A 23782-nucleotide genomic window follows, 5' to 3' on the forward strand; every position below is an offset into this window, starting at 1 on the left:
GAGCAGCTAGCATTAACTGAAATCCATTTCTATTTACATTAATGGATGATTAGCCAGGTGCTCCTTGCAACATTCTTAATTCCCCTCCCCATCTCAAATGTATGTATTTTAACAACAGAGAGAGGCTCATAAAAGCAGAAGTCTGTACACCTGACTAGTAAGTGGCATCCAAAAACAAGAAGTGCAATTCCAAGAAGGTACATATAAAATCCTGGACTGTGAGAAATCCATGCTTTCTATCCCCTCCAACACCTATTTATTGAGCTTCCCAGCATTCAAGCAGCTTTGGTTTTCCCCTCAGTCTTCTCTAACACCATTTCTAATGCCATTACTAAGCAAAACAGCAAAGATTCATTTCCTGCAATTCTTGTAACTTCTACAATAACTTTAAAAAGCACAGAACAGAGATTTAAAAAAAAAAGAAAGCTAGGAACTGAATTACTAATAGTAATTACTATTACTAGTAAGCAAAGAGACATAAACTGGAATTCAAAAGGAAGTTGGTGGGTTTTTTGGAAGCTGAGCATTATTTGTGATTGAAGAAATAGGGCTTAAAATAAAGAGTAAAAGGTACTCTGCCTATTATGCCACGTCCAACTTATCAGTCTTTTAAATTAAAAAAACTCATTTCTCACCTGCAGTAACTGGCCTGGATGCAGAGAACCCAGGAAGGGAGAAGTGTGACAATAAACAGTCTCTCCATATTTACAGTCTGGAGCTCCTGGATCTTTGCCAGGTTTCTGGAAGGTGCAATGGAGGTGCTGTTAGCTCTCAGTGAGAGGCAGAGGGAAATCGCTGTCCAAGAGCAGAATCTGATACTCACCCTCTTGTAGTAATTTTTAATCTTTGTTGCCATGCCAACCTGCATCATCAGAGGAGCGTTCTCCTCACTGTACTCAGCCAGGATGAGATCTCCATCCTTGCCAGTGAGGTCCTGGGGCGTGCGCATGAAGAACATCTCCCCCCCGCCAGAGGCCTGGCGCTCCTGCTCCCGCATCTGCGCCGGGGACAGGGGACAGCGTCAGCAGAACAGCCCAGGAGCCACACACAGGGGCAGACAGGAGCAACTGTACCTTGGCTTTCTTCTTGATGTGCTTCAGCAGAGGCTGCACAGCATGGGGCCCGGGCTGGGACAAGGCACCAAAGGAATATTTCTTCAGGGGAGGCCGATGGAATTGTCGCAGCTTCATGGGACCCATGTGGGTGGGAAAGAATGGCTGGCGGAGCTCCACTGCTGGGATGGAGTGCTGGTACAGAACAAAAGCTGTGCTAAGAAGGACATCACCACCTCAAAAGTAAGACATTCCTCCTATCCTGTTAAACCTTAAATAAGAGAGCCTAGGGATATTTTTAGGTCTCCTAGCAGAAACACAAGTGCATTGAAATTCACTTGTCATCATAAATGTTGCCTCTTGACAGAAAAGTGCTTACTGCCATATAAAGATCTTTCCTTTGCATACAGGGATGACTTCAATTTTACTATTTCAAATGGTACCCAATGGGATCTTTTTCCTAATCAGGAATTACATGTAAAGCCATTATCCCTATCAGTGGGGGAGAAATTCATCTGGAATTACATACAGTTTTCCCTTTACAGAAGATGCTGGAGTCAGATGAGGTTTTAGAAGTCAATGAATTCCACAAATAAGGAAGAAAAAACTATCATCTCCTCACCTAGGGCTAGTGAGCGGTAATTCATATTCATCAGTAACTAAATTAATTTTATAATAGTCAGACTAAGACACACAGTAGCAGCAGAAGTACAAACTGCACCTCCTTCTCCCCTCCCACTGTTGGTTTACAAAGAATACTACATAATAAGACACCAAACAAAAGCACAGCGAGTAGGATACAGCAAGATCAAGCAGCTAAACCTCAGTTTGATGGGGCAATCATTAAAAATTAGTTCAAACTCCTAACTTTAATTGAGCATTAAAAATATCTTTCATGAACACTTAACTGACCTGCTGTAATCTAAATTCTGTTTTTCTACAAATCTTCAGTCCTACCCTCGGCTAGAAACAACATACTAAGACACTCAAGCTCTCTCACTCACAGGGAAGACTATTGTGACTACCTGGATGATGTTGCCTCCAAAAGTTCCTCGAAGTCCCTGCTGTTTGGGGTAGTAAAATTCATCATTGGAGAGGTTCCAGGGATCCTTCACCTCTGGCTGAGACATGTTCTAATTCCATTTTTAACAGAGAGAGAGAGAAATGTCAAAAAAACCAACAAATCTCACTCCCTCCTGGTCATTCCCAACCCTGGAGATGATGCTAAAGCTTATGCTGACCTGCTGTGGTTCTTCCTTGATGACACCTGTTTTTCCCAACAGTATTCTACTCTTCTTTAGAGAAGATTCTTTCTTGTTCTCCTTGGATGGAGAGTTCAAAGTCATCTCTTCCTTTTCATCAGGAATTTCTAAAAGCACAAGTTTACATCCCTACCTTTCCTCTTCAAACCAACATGCATGCAAGTCAAATTAAGACAGTCACTCCTAAACACATCAAGAGCCAGATTAATCACATTGAATTTAACTTTCAAGGCATTCATTTTTGTTTTTCTGTCAGTGCATTTAACTTGGAAGCTGAAAGTATACACCACACCAATAAAGGTTATTAGCATTGCCACGTTCTGCTTAGGCCTTTGACTTGCAAATTAACTTCAAAAGCCAGAACAAAGGAAGGCCATAAGTATTGCCCCAGTCCATTTATTTCCACTACAGTGTGATTATAAATCCTTGGTTTCATTTCCCCTTGTCTTTTCCCACTCAAGTCAAATTTCTGGATGCCATAAACGTACCTAGAATTATGTTTTCATCATTTGGATCAAGTGTTAAGACAGGAGGATCCAAGTAGGTTTCCATTGCCTGATCATCCCAGATGATATTGTCTTCCCAACGGCCATACACCAACTCTTCATTATCAATTGGGAAAATGGAGTACCAGGGCTTGTCTTCGTCCAGGGAAACTGCAACAATCATAAAGTAGAACCCTTGAGAATTTTATATACAGAAAACTATTTCAGTCTTGGCAGAAAACTATTTCAGATCTCACTCCCACATCTTACTGCCTCTACCTTCCCCACCTTTCAGGCTTCCTGAGGCAGGACCTCTGAAAGGCAAAAGAAAACTGATCTTGAAAGCAAAGAGGAAGTAAAGCCCCAAGTTTGAGCTTTACCAATGCTCAGAGATTTTGCTCTTTTGAAACACAGCCTCCAAAAAGTTTTAGAGCAAACAAGTAGCCCTTCTGCCACAGAAATATGTGTCACATGCACCTGTTCATGGGCCATTACCTTGCTGTTCAGGGGCCTTTTCCTTGCACTTTGCTATGCCCAGGACTCCTGCCACATTGGGCTTCTGTGCTAGAGGAATTGGTGAGTTGAGCAAAGAGCCACTGCGGTTCAAACCTAGAGAAAAGGAAACCAAAAGCAAGGTCAGTTTGAGTGGGAGGGTCAGGGGCACTACAGTGCCTCAAACCAGGACTGGGGGATTGCATGGAGAGTGACTCTCAGCCTGATGGATCTACTGCTCATATCCCAAAGAGTGATATGTGTAATTAGAACTGGGAAAGCTTAAAAAACCACAGTTCACACAGAGCTGACTGTTGGAATCTGCAGCCTCTTCAAAGAACCTCCAATTCACCCACCCAATGCCTCAGTGTCTTGTACTCACAGCTAAACACTAAAGAATTGACACTGGTACCCAATAAAAATCTGACATCCCCATTAGTCTTTCCTTGTAAAAGCAGGATAAGATATAATAAACATTCATTCTATGTGAACAATTTCAATTTAAAATGCATCCATGTCTAAAAGAAGTCTGAGGCTTGTAAGAATTGTTACTTCCTCTCTAGAAAAAACAGTACACAATTTTTAGTTGAGGAGAAACTTCTGAAGACTTTTACATAATTCTTCCAATTAAAAACAACAGTAAACAAAATTCCACTCGCCTATAAAAAGAGAAAATCCTAAGGGCAGCTTTGCTTGATATCAATGTAGAAGATCCAGCATGTGGTATTCCACATGGGAAGAAGAAAGACAGAGCTGGGATAGGGGTTTTTTAACAGAAGTGACCTACTATGGTTTTGGAAAGAAACTGAGTCTCAGAATTTTCAGGGGAGCTGTGATTTTTCCAAAAAGCATTCCCTCACAGGGGGAATTATGTTCTACATTTGAGACATGCAACTGTACATGTACAATTTTATAAGTGCTGCGGTTGAGCATGTAATGAGCCAGCTCACTACAGCAAGTAAGGCTGGAGCCAGAGCCCTGATCACCTTGCTGGGCATTGTATGCAGTGGCATTTCTGGTCATGCTGGATGGCAGCCAGCCCGCCAAGCTCGCACGCTGCGTCTTAGTCCCTTTGTGCTTGACATCCTCCCCATTCCAGATGACATCATCCTCCCACTGGAGCTGTGTCACCATGAGGAAGTGCTCATCAGCTAGCAGATCATCCTTCTCCTTCGACGATTCTGCATCCTGGAAGGGAGTAATAAGAACTTGGAAGACGTGACTTGAAAGACATCATTCCAAACTAACGGTGGAAAATTCAACATCTCATTTTGCACAGTGCACAACAATCCACCAGCCCATCACCGGATTCTCATTGGGCAGCAATCCCCACATCCCTCCCCACACTCTGCCCCATGGTTCCCCTCTCACCCCCTCCTCTGTGTGTCCTTTGGTCTCCTCCTCGTTCTTCTCCTTCAGCTTGAAGCCATAATCAAAGCCACTGCCATCTTCAGGAATGCCCAGCATGTCGTACCAGAGCTGGGCGGGGCCATAGCGCCACTCGGCCACCTTGGGCTTGGTGTCTGTCACCTTGTCTGTGTCACCAGTCGACTGGGAAAATTTCGACTCCACAGGTGCCATCATGGTAATCTGAAGCACAGCAAAGGAGGGAATGGTTACACTGGTGGTTTATCTAAGTGTCAGTAAGAGGTCTCTTCCTCCTGAGTTTCCCAGCTTACTCTCATCGAAGAAAAGCATTTCTAAGAAGTTCTTTTCCATACTTACTAGCTGCCTCAAGAATGTTCTGCAATTAGACTTCCAAGAACACAGATTTCTTCATTGATACAAAGAGGGTAAGCTCTCCTATTGATCCTGTACCACGGATGCAGCCTTCTCAGTAAGAAGAAATCACCTGAAGTCATGACTAGTATTTGGAGAAGAGCTGCTGCCCAGCTGGAATACAAGCCAACTCTGTTCTCCACCTTTCTTTTGAGGGAAAAGCTCCTTCCTCTAAAAGGCGCTGTCCAATCCACTACTACCCCCAGCACTAGCTGGTGACCCTCTCAGATATCCCACCTCATCATCTGAAAGGCACTGCTCAGGAGGGGGAGGAGCAGCAAACTCATACTCCCAAGGAGATTTTCCTTCCACTCCACTCTCAACCACAACTTCACCCTCCTGTATCTGCACTTCCTGTGCCAACTCCCGGTGCTTCTTCTTGCGCTTCCTCCGGGCGCTTCGCCAGACCGACGGAACGTTCTTCCCAGGACCAAAGAGACGCAGGAAACGCAGCACCTGGAACGGGAGAAAAACAGGAGGATCAGATTAAAACAGGCACCGTGGAATGCTTGCCCTCACCTGAAGAACACTAATGCAAGAGAGCACTCTGAAATTCAGAAACTCAGCCTGTGGTACAAACCCAGTTTCCAATGCAATCAACAACTTCTTGGTTATACTTAAAAAAGAAGTTTCTGATCCTTCTGTTTGATGGACCCCTCCTTTTCAAAAGGATATATTCTTAATTTCAGACACAGAGAAAGTCAGAGGGAAGAAAGACTGCCTTTACATATTGGACATGTGGTTAGACACCACCTGAAAGAAATTGATTTTCATTCCGAACAATCCACAATCTTCAGAAAGACAGATGGAGATTGAAGAAGAGTTGATAAAATTATCAGAAAAAGAGACAAGCTAAAAGAGAGTTATATAGAGATTTTTTAAGCAAACAGATAATATGGCCCAGAAATAATACACTTATTTTTATTTCCATTATAATGCAGTTCCCCTACACTGCATACCTCCATAACCTGCACTAATGGTAATGATAAATTTTCTCTCCTGTTCCTTTTATGGGTATGATTGCTGGTTGCTAAACACTTAAATTTATTATTTTCTTCTAAGAACTCTTTTAAAGAGGTAAAAAATTATTTCTAAATTAACTGACATATTTAGGAAACAGGAATTAGATTTGCAGATACACCCTATTAATGTTCTCTGTTAATCTGTTACACTGATCCCCAAAGGAAATGTTTATATGACCACTCTGTCCACCTCTGCCTATTCATGTAAACCTTCTTTCCAAAACTCCTACAGATTATTTAAAACACTTTATCCAGTTTCAATGACCTGTCATGAAGAGCAAAGGTCTCAGACATCGTTAAATTGCTAATAGGTTAAACAGACACAAAAGTCTGCTACTGCACATGCTATTTTAGGAGGTTTTATCCAAAAATACAATGCTATATTAACATGCACAGCAACCCATCCTCATAGCAAAATCTAGAGGGCTTTAGGCTTTGCCAGCTCTATTGCTCATTAATTAATCATGGAAAGTGCTCAGCATTAATTGCTTGCACTGATTTCTGCACCCACTGGGCACACCCAACACTGAGCCAGTCTCTGATATTACATGCTGAGCATCAAAGGAATGAACACATTGACTGATACACAGGAAACACCAAGTTTGTAAAAGCCTAGAAAACATTGAGAAGGGAAACTTCTGTGCTAGAGCCTCACCTACATCACCAATAGACAGTGTTCGGCTAAATCATTAAAACATGACATTAATTATGCAAATTATTCAGCTCCTTACACAAACTCTCTGAGGCACACATAAAACAAGTTATCCTTTTCACAACTATCTGTTTGGCAACTGTAAGCCCATCTTCATTGTCCTTCTCCTCCTACCTTTTCCTCTCTTCTTGACAGCTTTAAAACTTCCAAAATAATTACTGAAATATATAAACTGCATTTTCTATTTGGGAGCATTTAGGAAAGAATTGTAATGAATTCGCTTTGTGCAAAACCCAACCATTCTTTGAACCAACTTGCTTTGACGTGATTTCTGATTTATGCTCAGAGCGATTTCAGGAGGGAATTAAGTAAAGATACAGATCACAAATTGTTACAGGAAAAGCACGCCAAGTTCAGGACAGCATTAAAGGAGGAGCAAGTATTTACCAGAAAAGCCAGGAAGCAGACAGATTAGCACTGGTTTTTAATCATCTGGCAAAAGTATCAAATCAACAGGCCTTGGCTATGGTCAGCAAAACATTCACATCCTGATTTATAGGATGCTTTTTAAGAAATTCCTGCAAATGGCAGGAAAATTATTAGATAAAATCAATCTGGAAACAGCAGCACACAGAAACTAAAGAAAGTATTGAGTGAGCAAGAACATCTATGTGATTACTGAGCAGATAGCCCTAAACACTGCACAATGCATATTTAGAGGGCTTACATGACACACATCTCCTCCACATATCTCTTACAATACCTTGCCTGGTCGAAATTCTGGGAAGAGCTCTGTAACACTTGGCAACTGTTTGGTAGCATCTCGCTGCATGATTCCTGCAAGAGGAAGTGTGAGTTTGCCTTCCTTGGATTCTGCCTGCCTGGCTTCTTGAGGTCCCATCTCTGACTCAGAATCAGAGCTGCTGCTGAAATCCACCTTGTCGGAGGCAGCAGAGGAAGGAGCAATGATGGAGGGCAAAATGATACCGTCTCCATCTTCAGATACTACAATAGAACAAGCACCTCATAAACAAACAGGTCTCCTCCCTCTCCCCTAGCATAACCCCATAGTGCCACGTTTACTGTTTATATGAAGTTATGCAAAAATTAAGCCTGTGCAGGTGTTCTAAGTACCATTCTGGTTTAACCTTTCATTTTATCCTAAGCGTTCCAGGTGAATTCCCCAGCCACAACTGAGAGGATGAGATAAAAAAACAGTTTCATTGTCAATACAGGCATTTGAACAGTCACTGGAAATACAATACTTCACCCTAGGCTCCAGGCAACCCTGCAACACCACCATGAACACTCACCTTCAGATGCAGCCAGCAGACCGAGTTTGGGTGACGCGTGGTGCCACAGAACTGCTACACAGAAGTGTTCACTTTCTTCAGACACTCACATTGCCAGAGAGAAGAAGAAAGTCCTCACTCACCAGTGGCAGCTGCATCTTTTTCATCTTCTTTTTTTCCAGGTACTGGAGGGGGTGGTGGTGGCGGCATCAGCTTGGAATCAATGTCTTCACAGTCAGCATCGTAATCATCCTCATCTTCATCTAACCAGGCAGGAGACAAGACCACGTGTTCAGCAGATAATAAAACAAAACCAGGCACCCTTTCCATTTATTCTGTCTCAAATCTGATGGCATAGACACCATTCTTATCTTGTAACTAGATAAAAACTCTTAGCAGTTCAGCTTCCTGCACAAACTCACTTGCAAGATGTAAATTTAAAAAATACCAAGGAAGGACAAAGAGAAATGGACAGAAAGATGACTGAAGCACTTAAAATCTAGGTGTGTTCATATATTCTGCTATCACATCCTTTTATTCACTCTTTGCAGAACAAATAAAGAAAATGTGGGTTAAAAAGTCCAAATCACCTTCATATCTCACTAACCACAGAAAGACACCTTTAAAGAATATGCCAAGAAATGCCAAGATGCATTTACATCAGCAGCTACTGAAATGGAAAAGCTGCTTGGTTTTGAAAGCATATTCTGGGCCAGAATACAGACAGAGATATCTGGGACCAACAAAAGAACCAAGGTACCTTCTGCAGAGTCTTTAAAAGAAAATAAAATTCAAGAGTAAAGCAGGAGAGAGATACTAAGATTGACGTGACTCCAATGAGGAAGAGATTTCTTAAAAGAGGAAGACAGCAAGCAGTGGCTTCATCCAGTGAAGAGAGCTTCACAAAAGCTAGTACTGGGCTCTTGAAGCAAGGAGTGAAAAAGCACAATGCCCCAGAAGAGCTCCTACAGGCAGAGCTGCAGTGCTGGGCCCCTTTACCTGGCCTTCGAGCTGGCTGCAGGCTGCCCATCGCCTGCTTGTACCGACGGCTCTCATCCTCTGCCACTTCAGTGATGTCTGAGTAATCAACAGCATCCTCTGTGCTCTTAACCCAGCCTAGGAGAAACGCAAAACTTTATCCTAATTTATATTAGTTACATCAGACTTCACTAGGTACTTATGAATCCTTTGCTAAGCTTTCTTTCTTTAGAAAAACAAAACTATCTGATTAGCATCTCCCACCAGGGGAACTACTGTTCCCCTCACTCTAATCAAAAGCTCTCACGGCTCTGAATTTCCCCTAAAAGATGGTAAGCAACCAAATTTAGCACAAGGAACACTTATCACTTACTCATGAAAACTGTACAACAAGTTCAGAAAGAGATATAATACTGTGTGCTGAGTAGGCTTCTTTAATACAAACACAGACTAAACTCATTTATGAAGGAGGAAAGACAAGTAAAAGAAAAAATACTCATAAAAAATCAAAGGGAGCAGGTGCAAAATTGATCAGGAGCTACTGTGGAATTCTGTTTGGCAGGGTGGAGAAGGGAAGGTCTTTGACAGAGGGCCTCTGACCAGAGACCACCACGATATACCCTGCACACCCTGCAGACCCGGGTGCATTTTGTTCTCTCCGGCAAGAGCTGAGCCCCTGCAGCCCCTCCGCTCCCCAAGCGCAGCCACCCCAGCGCCAAACCTTCCTCGTCCAGGTGCGCTCCCTCGCTCTCGGCGCTCTCCTCCTCGCTGGCGGTGATCTCGGTGATGAGGTTGCCCAGCCCCAGCACGCCCAGCCCGGCCAGGTGCTTCTTGGATTCCTGGGGAGACCAGAGCTGGGAGGCTCCGAGCGCCGGGCCGGGCCGAGCCCCTCGGGCGCCTGCTGGGTCCTGCCCCAGAGCCCGCCCCGAGCATCCCCCGGGACATCCCGGGTTACCCTGGGACACCCCGAGCACCTCCATACACCCCGGTTCACCGCAGCAGAGCCCAGGATATCCCGGTACATTCCGGCACAAACCGCGTCACCCTGGCTTCACCCCGGGATAGCCCACAGGGCGCCCCAAGCACCCCGGCTCACCCATCCCTCCGCCCGCGGCGCCTTCCCGGAGCGACGCGGCCCTACCTTATCGAGGACGCTGTCCCCTTCCAGCTGCCCCGCCTCATTGATGTTGCCGAAGAGGAAGCCGGCCAGGGAGAAGGGCTCGGCGCGGCCGCCGTCCGCCTCCTCCTCGCTCTCCGAGTCCGACATCGCTGCCCCGACACCGAGAGCGAGCGGAAACGGCGGCGGGAGCGGCCCCGGGAGCGGCGCCCGCCCACAGCGCCCCCGCGCGGCCCCGCCCCGCGGCGCAGCAAGGAAGCGCAGACGCTCCGGCCTTGCCAAAAATTCCTTTTATTGCCTCAAAGAACCGGGCCTGGCTTTCCACAGGAAAGAGCTGCCTTCAGCACAGGGGCGGTACAAACAGCAGGGAGAGTTAATGCGACAGCCAGAGAGGTGAGGAAAGGTTTATTACAATGTCATTATGCATAATTTATAAAAAAAAAAGGAGGAAAAAAATTCTTTAAAACTGTTAGATGTAATACAAATTATTTTATAGCATAAAATCAAGTCGCCAGTGTATGTATCAGTACCACACTTCAGAGTCTTGGGCTCCCACTGCTGATGGGTGGTCCTTGCTGCCCACTCTGGGGGTTGGGACCCCTCTGAGATCCATCCACTTCTTGGGTCAGCCCAAGCAGCACCAAGGTTTCTACAGAGTGAGGTTTAGCACCCGGAGACAAAGCACAGGGAGGTTCTTCTACTTTAAATTTCATAGAAATAGCTACAGCTGTAAACTGATGAAAGCACTTCCAAACCTAAGCACAGCTCATGGATATCCTTTGGACACACAATTCCTGAACTGCTCAGCTTCAGCTGTATTTAAAAAAAAAAAAAAACCAAGTAGTTCAGAAGTCATTTAGAAAGCAAAGGTTAAAATCTGTGTCTTCACAGTGAGTCTCTTCTGTGATTTAAGACATACACATTGCATCTCTATTCAGTAACAAACCAAAGGACCTTGAACCAATCAGAAAACCCACACTGAAATTTCTGACTTCTCAAAACAAGATAAAATCCAGCCATGGGATTATGTGAAATCTGTATTTTTCAACTGCCCACAGAAGAAAAATAAAGCATGGAAGAAACAGAACTGATTGTAAACTGAAGCACCGGATTACTTACAAAAAAAGGACCAAGGTTCCAGGGGGGGAAAAAAAGGAAGGCGGATCAAGAAAGGAGAATGCCCACTGAAAGGAAAAGCTCGCTGGATTTGTCCTGAAGCTCACCCTCAAGGAAAGCAGAGGCTGGAGGAAACCAGCTACTAGCCAGGACTTTTACTCCTGTCAGAGGGTGACAGAAATATAAAGCATTTAAATAATCAGGTTCTCCAGAGTGAGTAAAAAGTCTTTGATGGTTCAAAGTTCCCTCTGCTCATTTTTATTACTATCATGTTATTCTCCTCAGCACTGTTGTGCAATCCATTTGCTAAGTAATCTAAGTGGGGATAAGGTGTTCTGGCATAATGTAATCAACAGTGTAACCAAATCAAATAAATTGATTAAGTAGTTGAATTTTATCTTGCTACACTCTCTTCCAGTTCACTCCAGGATGGCTGCTTGAGCCTACAGAAATGGAGGGGTTGTGCAATAATACTTGCTCACAAGATTTCTTCTCCACAAAATGCATGTAATTCAGTTAGGAATAACCACAAAAAGGCACAGGATTAAAAGATTTCAGTATGTAAAAAAGTAAAAACTTTTAAAAACAGTAGTAGCTTCAGTACAAAACTGCAAATATATGTAGCCAAAAAAAAAAAAGGTAGACTTTTAATTTCAGGCACCTCTTAAGACTAGTTCAAACATATCAAAGATTTTTAAAAGTACATTTCTGAATAAAGCAAAGGTTATGGGCTTGCACCGGGGTCACTAGACAGTTGATTTAGGTCTGACCAGCATTAAAACAAACCACGTGCACTGGCTTAAATAAATACATTTTAAACATGATAAAGTCTATTTACTCAGTTACTGAAATTTACCTACAGAAAATAATCTTGAATTACAAGGCACAGAGTTAATTGCTGCCTGCAAGGCCAGCCCACACTACAGGCCTACAGCTAAAGCAAAGGCAGAAGGTGGTGAGTAGAGGTTATCTCAGTGAATTCTCTACACCCTCACAGCCTTCAGGGCAGGAACCACATCTGGAACAGCACTTCCTCTGCAAGTGCAAGAGACACAAAGACACTCCAGGCAATGGCACTTGGTGAAGAAAAATGTGCAGAGTGTGTAGGCTTCTGCAAACATCCTGCAGAAAGGGTGTTTTGGTACTGCCTGTGCTCAGCTTGGAACTCTGTGTTGGTTCACTGACCACAGGCACCAGTATTTGGATTAACTGCAATTTGTAATCTGTGGGTTGCAATTGGCTAAAGCAGCACCAAAATGAGCACGTGTCAGATTAAAAAAACTGCAGTTAGCATCAGCATCAGTTACACCAGCTGAAGAAAGGCACATCCTCTTCAAATAGTGGAATCAGAGCACAAATACCAACATTTCGATCCAAATAGTGGAATTAGGGCACAAATACAAATGTTTTCAATCCACCTGGTATTTTTGCCAGCATCAGATAAAGCAAGGTCAAATTAACACAAGATCCCTAATAACCTTGTTGATGTATTTTCTGTTATCTTGCTAAAATGAGGCACTTTTCTTTCTGACCAGGGTATACACCAGTGCAGTTTCGCATGTGTGGGAATCACAAGAAAAAAGCAAGTTCTGAATGACCAATTGAGGCTGCAGCCAGACAAAGACAGCACTGTCAACTTCAGACAACAAAGCCCAGTCCAGCACCAGTGGTTTCACACAAAGTATCTTTGAAGCATGCTGCTTTCATACCACGGAGCTGGAAGGTTGAGTCTAAGGAAGGGCTCTGCGCTCACTCCTCAGCTGGTCCCGGAACCACACATAAAGAACAGTGCACATCCTGAAAATAAAAGCCAGCTGCCACTTACTAGGGCTGCTAAAGAAGGTTAAAAAGTATGTAAATAGAAGTTCAGTTAAAAAGAATTTATAAGAACTGAGCATCCAGGAGAGGAAAAAACCGCCCAGGTAATCCTATCCAGTGACTGGCTAACCATTACAGACGGAACTGAAAATAGGAAGAAGCAGGGGTTCCTGTAAACAGAACCTCCAAATTTTCTGTCAGCCTTCTCACAGAAAAACAACAAAGGAATTTGCCATAAAAATCATAGATGGTGGCCCCAAGAATGTTAGGAATTGAAGCAATTAATTCCTCGAGAGCAAACAGGCTGCTGTCAAGTCTCTGGGATTCATCAAAGGGATTACACTGAAAATCTAATTTTGAGAAGTGTCATCCCAAATACCTCAGTCAGCCTGAGAAGGTAATTGTTAAAACTTGATTCTCAGGGTGCAAAGTCTCTTTGGACAGTGAAATAAAACTTCAGTTTAGAAGATTATGGAAGACTTGAATCTAAACTACTCTTCCACTTCTCCACCTCAAAACTATGAAAATCACTCATTTGAGTGAGTCATCATTATTCTAAGTTCCTTACATAAGGAGAAATCAGCTCCTGCTTCTATTAATAAATCATTGCAGGTATTCCCTTGGTCTTGCTCATTGCATTAACCATGCCTAATGCTAACTTCATACAATCAATCACAGTTCACTACAAGGTGAATCTCAGTAATAGTTCAGGCATTTTTTGCAAGTAAACAAATTGTTTTCAAGCTTTAAATTGACAAAACAACTGGACAGCCAGACCTCTGTTTGTAAAACAAATTCAATCAGTAAATAAAGGATGGGAAAAGCAGCAGCTACACTTAAAGCAAAGTTATCAGGATTTGTGCTTTTCAGCAAATCTAGTAACTGATGGCTATCTAGTAAAGAAGTGGCTTCAAAGAGGTCTCCTTTTTTCCTCCACTAAAATAATCAAGTGATCCCTGGAGAAGCTGGAGACTGGAACTTTAGAAATAGAGTAGTTATTTGACCTCTCAGTTGGAAAAAAAAAAACCTGTTCCATTTCAGTTTCCCTGAAGCAGTAAGACTGCAAGAATATTCATTGTATAAACCATTTCTGCTTAGAGCTGTTAGTGCAAGATGCAAATCTTCAATTTAACTCATTAAAAAGCCCTCCAAGATTCTAGTCAACTTCCAACATCCATCACCCAAGGCAACTACAATAAGACACATTTTCTTGTGTTCTTCTTTGTCACAGGATACAGAACTGCACGGACAGCTTCAGCAAACACCTCCCGAACACCCTCCTGATTCAATGCCGAGCACTCCAAATATTTGACTGCTCCAATTTGTTTGGCCAGTGAAGTCCCCTGCTGCGGGGTAGTGGGAGCCAAGCTCTGCTCTTTCAACTTTTTAACCGTTTCCAGGTCACTTCTCAAGTCTCTCTTGGTGCCCACCAGAAGGATGGGGACGTTTGGACAGTGGTGAGAAACCTCAGGGTGCCATTTGTGCCTGACATTGGCGTAGGAGGAGGGGCTGCCGATGGAGAAGCAGATGATGAAGACGTTGGTCTGGGGGTAGGAGAGCGTGCGCAGGCGGTCGTACTCCTCCTGGCCCGCAGTGTCCCAGAGGTTCAGGCTGACTGTCCGGCCATCCACGGTCATCTGGGCACTGTAGTTGTCAAACACGGTGGGGATGTACTCTTCTGGGAAGGCGTTGGTGGTGTAGCTGATGAGGAGACAAGTTTTGCCCACCGCGCCATCTCCGACCACCACGCACTTTATAGTCTGCATTCTTCACCCAGAAACAAAGTCCTGCTCAAAGCAAGAAGAGAGGAGTCAGGCAAAGCACACTCAGTGGTGGGCACTGTAAAGATAAGTTCAGCAAGTGTTTTTAATGTAGCTGAGGATTTCTTATCACATTCAGTGTCTCAAGCCACTCTGAAGAGCTCGGGGCTAGAAAGACAATAGTGAAATGGAGATGCAATGAGTGGAGAGCTAAGTGACAATTGGCTGCATTCCAACCATGTAAGTACAAATTAGCCAAATTCCCACAGTCTTGCCTTACTGCCAGACTGTTTCCCACAGGCAAAAGGACAAGTCCTTAGAGGCACCTGCAAGTAGAAAGGGATTGTGACCCAGTAACAAGATCCTCTGTCGTTTGTAGGTTCACACATCCACCTCTGTACACACACACATATACTCCAACACTCACACTTGCCTACACAGTCTGCTATCTAAACAGTTTACCATAAAGAAAGGTCCAAAAGTTATAAATAAAATCAAGATATTAATTTCTGGGCTGCACTGCTACTGTTTACAATAATAATTCACTACACTCAGATCAATCAGTCCTGAATAAACTACATTATTTACAGGACACCAGATAAACGGTTCAGAAAGCAGCACACTCAAGAAAAGCTGCCCTTTGAAATCTAACTAGCCATAGTAACCCAGATTAGAATCCATAAAGAATTTTTCTAAAGAAGCGAACAACAGATTACACTCACTAATCACTGACAGAGCAAGCAGGATTTAATAGGCTTGAGTTACTTGGTGTCCTCTAAATAATGAGCATAAGAAAAATACATGTCCTAAAAGATCAGCAGTCAAACAGCTTTCCTGGGGAATTGTTACTCAGGAGATATTTGACACTTTGAGGTTTTCCATATCCCTTTTCTGATATGTGAAAGGTAGGTTTGACAATCAAACTGATGCAGTCTAAAACACAATTAATTTTAAACTTTCATCCCATGAACAGCAAGAAGTTTGAAAATAGCAAGAAACTAACTACAAGCACTCATTTGTTGTACATTTCTTGTGTGCTGGAGCTTCCACTGCTAGCCTGAACAAGAAGGAACTTGCATCTGCCTTCTCACCCAAATGCCTTTGAGGGACTATCAGTAATCCTCAACTTGCAACCAGCAGAAAATACCCTGCTTCAAACAGAAGAGAATAGTGGGAAGAACTTTTTAGCAGAGCCTGTTATGATAGAACATGGGGCAGTGGCTTTAAACTAGGAAAAGATTGATTTAGATTAGATATAAGGTAGAAGTTATTTACAGTCAGGGTGGTGAAACACTGGCACAGGTTGCCCAGAGAAACTGTGGCTGCCCCATCCCTGGAAAGGCCAGGCTGGATGGGGCCCTGAGCAAGCTGATCTCACTGAAATGTCCCTGCTCACTGCAGGGTGGTTGAACCAGATGACTTTCAAAGGTTCCTTCCAACCCAAACTATTTTGATTGCATATTCCAGAAAGATCTCAGCTCTAGCACCATCAGAGTGGCAAAGGGAGTACAGAACTTCAAGACCATCTAAATAAATCAACAATTCATTCCCATTTAAGCCTCAGTTTTGTCCTTCTAGACAAAGCCTTTACCTGCATTCACCTTCTCACTGGGAGCACACAATTCTTCTGAACTAAATGAAAATGGGCTACCTGAAGCTTTGCACAAAGCTGAAACTGGAGTGACAGGGACTGGTCACTGCAGCACACAGTGCTGAGGAAGCATCAATGTACCTGCACAGACACCATGGAAACCACATGGTGGGAAGGAGCCAGCACCTTGTGCTGCTGCTGCTGCCACAGCCTGGCTGGACACAGGGCAGGCTTTAAAGCCCATTCCTGCACTCATATCAAACCCCTGAAGTACCAGAACGTGCTGTGCCAGAAACCTGAAAGTGGCTTCCAGAGCAAAGGTTTTTTTCCCCAAATGAACTATCTGTGCAACAGACAATTCATTTTGACCAGCCAGTAACAAGTGACATCACAGAGATGGCAGAGCTAAGTCAGCAACAAAAACCAGATGACACACAAAGCCTTTTATATGCCCAACCCCTGGTTTCCGAAATAAACAAATTGCAAACACTTGTAAACAGATCTCTCTTGAAAACCCAAACAGGGGCTTACATCTCTTAAATATCTGTGCACTTGTGTCCAGAGCTCTGCACAGAGTGACAGGGTATCCCCAAACTGCACCCCAGCTGCACATGGCTGGAGGGACATCACAGCAGCACCCTCAGGCAACACAGCTTCCCAAACGGATAAACTCCAAAGCCACCATCAGCAGCTAACACAATCTGATTCAAAATGTCTAATGAAACTATGTTACTGAAAGATTACTTTGTTGGTGCTTTATTTAAGGCTATTACAGCTTTCAATTTGGAAATCGGTAATAAAGTAACAAAAAAAGCCTGAAACATGAATGCTCTTTTCAGGGCACTAATACCTTGAATTACCTCACTAAAACTCCGATTTTAGAAGAGCAACATTTGCAAGGGGAAATAACTCCAGGCAAACCTGCCAAGGCACTGGGCAAAGTATTAACTACACAAACACAGCTAAAGAGCTTGTAGGCTTTTAAGTATGATTCTCTGAAGGGCCCCTTTAAAGGAGATTGCCTGAGCTGAAAGGAATCGTGTGTGGCATTTGCAATACAGAAAAACAAACACACACCAGGATACACATTCCTTGTATTGAAACACAAAATTTAGATTAATTAATCAAAAAGTAAAGCAGTAGAAAGAAGCTACTTGACTGCAGAAAATTATGTTGTGAGCAAGGGTAGTTTGGTTAAAGATTGATATATGGAAGACAAAGAGATTTTCAATTTAAGTCACAACCAAGCAAACTACTATTCCCTCCATCAGGTCTTTTCAATTAAATCCACATACTTAATAACTCATAATGTATGAAATCTCTAATTATCTTTTTAGTAAACAATTTGCCTACAATAAAATTCTCATAAGATAGTAAAAAAGCCTGGGCTCAAATTTGCATGGAAAATTCCTGTTTCTTAAGCACCCTTGAAGTTGGCACTGCACGCTATCAAAATATAAATATACATTGAAAAAAAAAATCCCAAACTCCAAAAACAAAATTACCAATAAAAATTACCAGGAGTAGGAAAATTGGTTTAGGGTTTGTTTGGGATTTTTTTGGTGACCTACAAAAGAATTTTTGGGGAAACTTTAGAGCGAAAAACTCCACATATGACAAGTAACAAGAAATGAAAGAAAGAAAAATACAGATTAACACGTCAATACATAAAAAACCCCCAATTTAGAAACAGAAAGCTGGGCACAAGCTTCAAAGCCAAGTTGAAAGGTTATGCAGCAAGAGAAACAAATGAACAGAAAGTCCAAAGTAGTGAGAGGTAATCTGGGTTCCTTAGTCCTTGCAGAGAAAGGACTTTTATTGCAGTTGAGGTTCTAGCAGTTACAGCAGAATGGGAATAATTTTCAAATTAAATGATTTTTTTAAAAAACAACCAGGAAAAAAAAAATTTAAAAAAAAGAAAAAAAAGGAAAAAAAAAGAAAAGAAAAAAAAGAAAAATCCCCACACCAAATCACCCCACGCAGAAGTGTTGTGCAAAAATACTTAGATAAGAGTTATTTCTATCTTGTCCATCAATGGCTTTGAATTTGAAAACTGGCATTCCCTGTTTGGGTTAGTTCCTTTCTCAGAAGATGCTGCAAAGTCTGACTTCACTGCCTGCACACCTGGCACTTCCTCTGGAATGTGCAAGATTTCAACATGTCAAGACATCATCTTAAGAGCTGCTCCTGTTCTGACCTAATTAAGCATTTTCTGGTATCATTAACATGGACAGTTTGCTCTCCAGACAAACATTTGCTGGGGAAATTCACTACTTGGAACACACACACAGAGCAACTTCATGTTGCATCAAACTTTGTGGTAGAGAAACAACTTCTAGATCTTCCCTTAATACTCCTGAAGGGAAGTTCCCTGTCTGCTGAGAGAAGGGAGAATACAGTGACAGAAAACAGAGAGAAAACAGGAACCTGGATCCTTTGGCAGTTTTCTAGATTTATCTTTTCATACTTCCTACACTTCTAAAACCCCTTTGCAGAACTTCTTAGCAGGACACGCCTCTGCCTTTGCTCTGCTAACATCAGATGCTCTTTGTGAGGTGGATTTTAGCTCTGATATTGCTCTCTGATAAACTCACTCTCACTGAGTTTGTCAGCTCTTCCTTCCTTCTCTTTACAGTCTAGATAGGGCCCTGTTTTAGCCAAAACTGAGCAGAAAAGTCTCTAATTCAGCCGAATTCAGCTGTACTGAGCTGTGTAATTCTGCTCAGCCATCACATTTCATCAAGCCCTCACTGTTTTGGAGAACCAGATCCTGCTTTACCAGGGGCAGGCAGAAATTAAGAAATTGAAACAACTTAATTGCTCATCTTTCAGTAACCAAAACTAGATCAGAGACAATTCACTCTGTCTGCCTGAAACATGAAGTCAGGCAGGAACTTTCAACAAAGAACTGGGTGGATAGGGCAGTTCTAAATATATCACACCATCCTCACCCATGCAAAGGAGTTAATTCACATGTGCAGCTTATCCACCAGCCCCAGCAGGGAAGAGAAAGGGGCTCTCAGCAATTTAATCAAGACTCTGTTACTATCCCACAACAGCTCAGCTTACTTGCCATTGTTTCAGGCAAGTGCTAAAGGGATGGAGAAGTGCCAGGCTTTCAGAATGCGTGCCAAGAAAGAGCAGAAAAAGTTAAATAGGAGACCTCATCCCTCATATCCTTCAGCAGTGAATGACCTACTTGGACTTCTCAGTGCCTCTCAGAGTTTTCACACCACTTTCTGTCCTACCATTTACCTGCAAGAAAAATAAAACTGCAACAGTCTGGGTGGCTGTGAAAGGGGGAAAAATCGACAAGGGAAGGCAGATTTCAGCAGCACAGCAGGAACTGTGCAGTCCAGCACCCAGGCTCCATGTGAACAACAGAACTGAGGGAGCTTGCTCCTTTCCAAGCTCTCTGCCTATAAATTCAGCTCCCAAGCACACAACAGGAGTGCAATTCTTGCTGGTTGCTCCTTCAGTGCCAATGCTAGAGAGACCTTCATGCCTTTTGACACAAAAAGTTGTTTCTAGGAAATAAAAGAAACTCCTTAAAACCTTTCAAATAATATTTTTAAAACCTCTACCTCTGTCAAATTAGGCTGAAATTGGTTTGATTTAAAGATTTTTTTTTCAGGGATGAAACACACAAAAGCAATATTTCTTAGAAATCTACAGTGAAAATGGAGTCTTCTGCTTGAGGTATTTGGGCAACTCACCTACACAAGCCTCTTACTACAGGCACTTATACCCCAAATTTTATAGCAGAGCAATGATATTAGTGACCAAACATCAAACACCTTCAATTCCATGAATCCAAGGTATTGAATGGATTATCAATATTTCCAAAGGGCATTAGCTCGTGGAGGAGATGCACAGCTGATGCAATAACACTGTGACAAGGTGCAGCTGCACAGCCCACAGGAACTCAAAGCCAAGACTCCAGCAGATATCTGGATCCCCAGTGTATGAACATGACACATATCCTGCCATAATCAAAAGCTGCAGAGTATTAAACTTGGATTTCCCTCCTGACACCACGTGCAGATTCATGGATTAATCAAGACAGGGATCCTTCACAGTTTATTTGAACACAAGTGGACCCTTTGATGGTGGGCACAGCAAAGGTGTAAGAACAGGAGCCAGGGCTGCAGGCTGCTGTGCCCACACTAACTCACTCCCAGGTGATCCAAGCAACTTGGTGCTGGGGGGGTCACAGTCAGCTCATAAAAATTAATAACCATGTCCTTCCCACCTTCCACAGATTCTGACAAGGCTTTAGTCGCTACTGTTGGCTAAAAGAAACAAACAGTACCTCAGACATAAAGTTCTGTGGAGAGGCGTTTTAGGCTCGTTGCAGGATGAATGATAAATCCAGTTTAAGCATTCTTGATTCCTGTTTGAGGGAAAAAGAAAAATGAAAACTGTTAGTGTGTCTTCCTATCATCTTTTGTCACCTGGCATTTGCTGGCAGTCTCAGTTGTAACAAAGCCACTGTTGTGCATGAAGGGCAATGTTACACCAGGAAAATCTAAGCTTCTTTCTGTGAGGAAAAAAAGCCCCTCCACACTTTTCATTGGATTGCACTTCTCTGAGTCCTCCTCTTCCACCCCCAAATTTCACTGGGCAGAAGGGGGGGGCAGGGGGAGGGAGATTTAATAACAAATAAAAACACAAACAAGAATAAACACAAAATAAAATCAAACAAAACCCAACCAAAAACAAAACCGAAACAAAATCAAACAAAAACAGAAAAACTCAAAACACAGAAACCAAAACAAACAAACAAACACAACCCCCAAACAAAAACAAACAAAAATGCACTTGCTCAATCAATACCATTTTTTTTCAAAGAGTTTTGGTATGACTAAGACAGGAGCTAATGCATGCACTCAGTGTGTATTTTATCGTGGCTTAGCACTACAATACTGCAACCATTGCCAAGTCTCATTTGCATCAAGCATTGCAATTCTAAAATGTGAGCAAAAGTTACCAGGGTCTAGGAGTCTCTCAGCAGTTCATCAGATTTACACATACTGGCATGTAAAATAAAAAAACATTTCCTGTAAAGGTACAAATCTACACGTGGCACCAGATTGTGTGAAAATACTTTGGACCCCAAAAGAATCACAGCCTCATCACATAAACAAATCAAACCACACGTTCAGCTTCCTCCTACTAACTGCAAACCGCATATTTTGTTGTTTTTCCAGGATCTCTGTAAAGTTCCTCCTATGAATAATATTTATAAGTTTTTTAAATTGAAATAATAATCTAAAATATATCTCATAATCTTGAATTCCTTGTAGAAAAACCGCTGTGCTGGTGAACAGTGGCAAACTGGCTCCCCAGTATGCCTTCAAGTGATGTATTTTACATCTTACACGGAAGAGAACGTGAGCTTTTTAAAAATCAAAAAATTAGCTTGGGGCAAAGAGCAAATGATGCTGCTACAAGAAGTACTGCACCCCAGCCCAGAACACACAGTGCAAGCATAAGGTACACATAAAAACTCTTAAATTAAAGCATTTAAAGCTTTTTTATAACTCAGAGTAATTATGGTGGGAATCACAAGAGTCTGTAAAGAATAAACAGATACTGATTACTCACTGCTTCCTGAAAAAAAAAAAAACAAAAAAAAACCCAAAACCAAACAAAACCAGAAAACAACAGAGGGGAAAAAACCAGAGAGAAGTTCAGAGCAAATAAAAAGCAGCATTGCTTCTCAGGGTTTGAGGTTAAGCAGGAACTCGGTGCACGTTGCTATAAAACCGAAAGTTCCCAGCGTGCAGAAGAGAACCACTGAGCTGATGAAGGGCAGCTCCTGCAGCTGCTATATGAGACCATACCTGGCATCCCCCAGAGTGTTTTAGGTCACCACCTTGCACTGCTCTACCTGAGACAGCACTTTGCCAGCTTCTGGAGAACAAATCCAACCTTCCTATCCTTACTTATCCTCACTCACAGCAGTGAGGCAAGGGACCTTCCCAAGGCTGCCTCATCCCGTGCCAACTTTTTATGACGCTCGCTGGGAGCAGAGGTCGCCTTAAATTTGTCGCGGTGCTCCCGATCGGGATTAGCATCGCGCTGGCATCGGAACAGCGCAGCGCAGCCCAGCCCAGCCCAGCCCAGCCCAGCCCAGCCCAGCCCAGCCCAGCCTGGGCACACTGCGGGACCGGGGCAAGCGCGACCTGCCCAGCCCGGGGCCGGTCCCCGCACCCCCGGAGCAGAGAAAGGCTCGTTCCAAGCCCTTCCCCAGCACCTCTGGGCCCCCGACCGCCACATTCACCTCCGCACGCACCGCCCAGCGCGAAGCCGGGCGCGCATCCCTTCCCGAAGCCCTCGGGGCCCGAAGGAGCCGGACGCCACGCGGCTGCGGCGGAGCGGCCCCCGGTACCCCCGGGGTACCTGCCCTGCCCCGGAGCCGGCCGCGTCCCGGCGGGACAGGTGCCGCCACAGCGTCCCCCGGTTCGGGAGCGGCGGCGCTCGGGCGGGCGGAGGCCGCGGGCCGCGCCCCGCTGTCAGCGCGGCCGGCGGGGCCGGGCACGGAGGATGTTCCGGCACGGCCGGGCGGGAACACACGCGGCCACGCGCGGGGCCCGCCGCTCCCCGCCGCCCTCCGGGCCCGCCGCTCCCCCGCCCTTCCCGCGGGCTCTCCGGGTCCCGCCGCTCGCCTTCCCGCCCCCGCGCCCCGGCGGTGCCGCCGCCGCCGCCCCGCGCTCACCTCCGGCGCGGCCCCGCGGCCCCGCTGCTCCCCGCGGACCCCGACCCGGCCGCGCCCCGCGCCCGCCGCCGCGCGCACGCGCCCTCCGCGCCGCCGCTCCCCGAGGAGCCGCCAGGGGGCGCGCGCGGCCGGGGCGGGCGGAGCGCGGGGAGCGGCGGCCCCGGAGAGCGGAACGGAGCGGAACGGAACGGAGCGGAGCGGAGCATCCCCTCGGGCCCGGCCCGGGTCTGCGGCACCGGTGCAGTGCTCCGATACCGCCCCGCCATCCGCCCCCCTGTGATCCTGCTGATGCTAAATTCGTTATTTCGTAATTATGCCTTGTCCGCATATATCTTGAGCGAGGAGGGTTGGTCTGACTTTGGATGATTTCTCAGTAGATTCACTTCAAAACCCATAAGCAGAAATACGCACGGGTGTCTGTGTGCACACAGCCACAAATACGTAACATGTATCCTTAATAAGGACGATATATCCTTAATAAACGTAATGCTAGCAAAAGGAAAGAATAGCAAAAGTGAGTGTTTGCTTTCTCTACACGAGACTGTCCGATTAAGTGGCGCTGTGGCAGAAGATTGCTGCGTTTTTCACATGGGCGAATGCTCCGGTCCGTGGCGTGCGCCGCCCCCGCTCCCGGCGCTGTGCCGC

General features: G+C 44.3%; 2 protein-coding genes across 5 annotated transcripts in view; both read right to left on the reverse strand.

Annotated features, from left to right (window-relative positions):
• Window positions 1–10282, reverse strand: part of TAF1 (TATA-box binding protein associated factor 1) — a 29171-nt gene extending 18889 nt beyond the window's left edge. For 2 of the 4 annotated variants that reach the window (XM_066559338.1, XM_066559337.1), the window contains exons 1-15: window positions 10156–10282; window positions 9736–9853; window positions 9036–9152; window positions 8180–8299; window positions 7508–7581; window positions 5308–5526; window positions 4663–4881; window positions 4278–4479; window positions 3295–3408; window positions 2803–2970; window positions 2294–2421; window positions 2078–2185; window positions 1074–1247; window positions 824–997; window positions 636–740 (exon numbers count right to left, since the gene is read on the reverse strand). In XM_066559338.1, coding sequence (XP_066415435.1) covers window positions 636–740; window positions 824–997; window positions 1074–1247; window positions 2078–2185; window positions 2294–2421; window positions 2803–2970; window positions 3295–3408; window positions 4278–4479; window positions 4663–4881; window positions 5308–5526; window positions 7508–7581; window positions 8180–8299; window positions 9036–9152; window positions 9736–9853; window positions 10156–10281 — 2166 coding nt within the window. In that variant the 5' untranslated portion in view covers window position 10282. Of the gene's footprint in view, window positions 1–635; window positions 741–823; window positions 998–1073; window positions 1248–2077; window positions 2186–2293; window positions 2422–2802; window positions 2971–3294; window positions 3409–4277; window positions 4480–4662; window positions 4882–5307; window positions 5527–7507; window positions 7750–8179; window positions 8300–9035; window positions 9153–9735; window positions 9854–10155 lie in introns of all 4 variants that reach the window. The other 2 variants (XM_066559336.1, XM_066559335.1) reach the window with 1 other exon arrangement.
• A 123-nt stretch (window positions 10283–10405) lies between these two features.
• Window positions 10406–23203, reverse strand: LOC136562617 (rho-related GTP-binding protein RhoG-like). Its single transcript, XM_066559553.1, has 3 exons — window positions 23138–23203; window positions 20729–20809; window positions 10406–14852 (listed from the first exon to the last, which is right to left on the reverse strand). The coding sequence occupies exon 3, from the start codon at window positions 14829–14831 to the stop codon at window positions 14256–14258; it is 576 nt and encodes a 191-aa protein (XP_066415650.1). The 5' UTR covers window positions 14832–14852; window positions 20729–20809; window positions 23138–23203; the 3' UTR covers window positions 10406–14255.
• Between the last annotated feature and the right edge of the window lie 579 nt (window positions 23204–23782).

This window comes from Molothrus aeneus, chromosome 14, assembly GCF_037042795.1.
Source record: "Molothrus aeneus isolate 106 chromosome 14, BPBGC_Maene_1.0, whole genome shotgun sequence".
NCBI lineage: Eukaryota > Metazoa > Chordata > Aves > Passeriformes > Icteridae > Molothrus > Molothrus aeneus.

Bases quoted from the DNA above. Each gene is read 5' to 3' on its own strand.
- LOC136562617 (XM_066559553.1), bottom strand. From the start codon at position 14,831: ATGCAGACTATAAAGTGCGTGGTGGTCGGAGATGGCGCGGTGGGCAAA.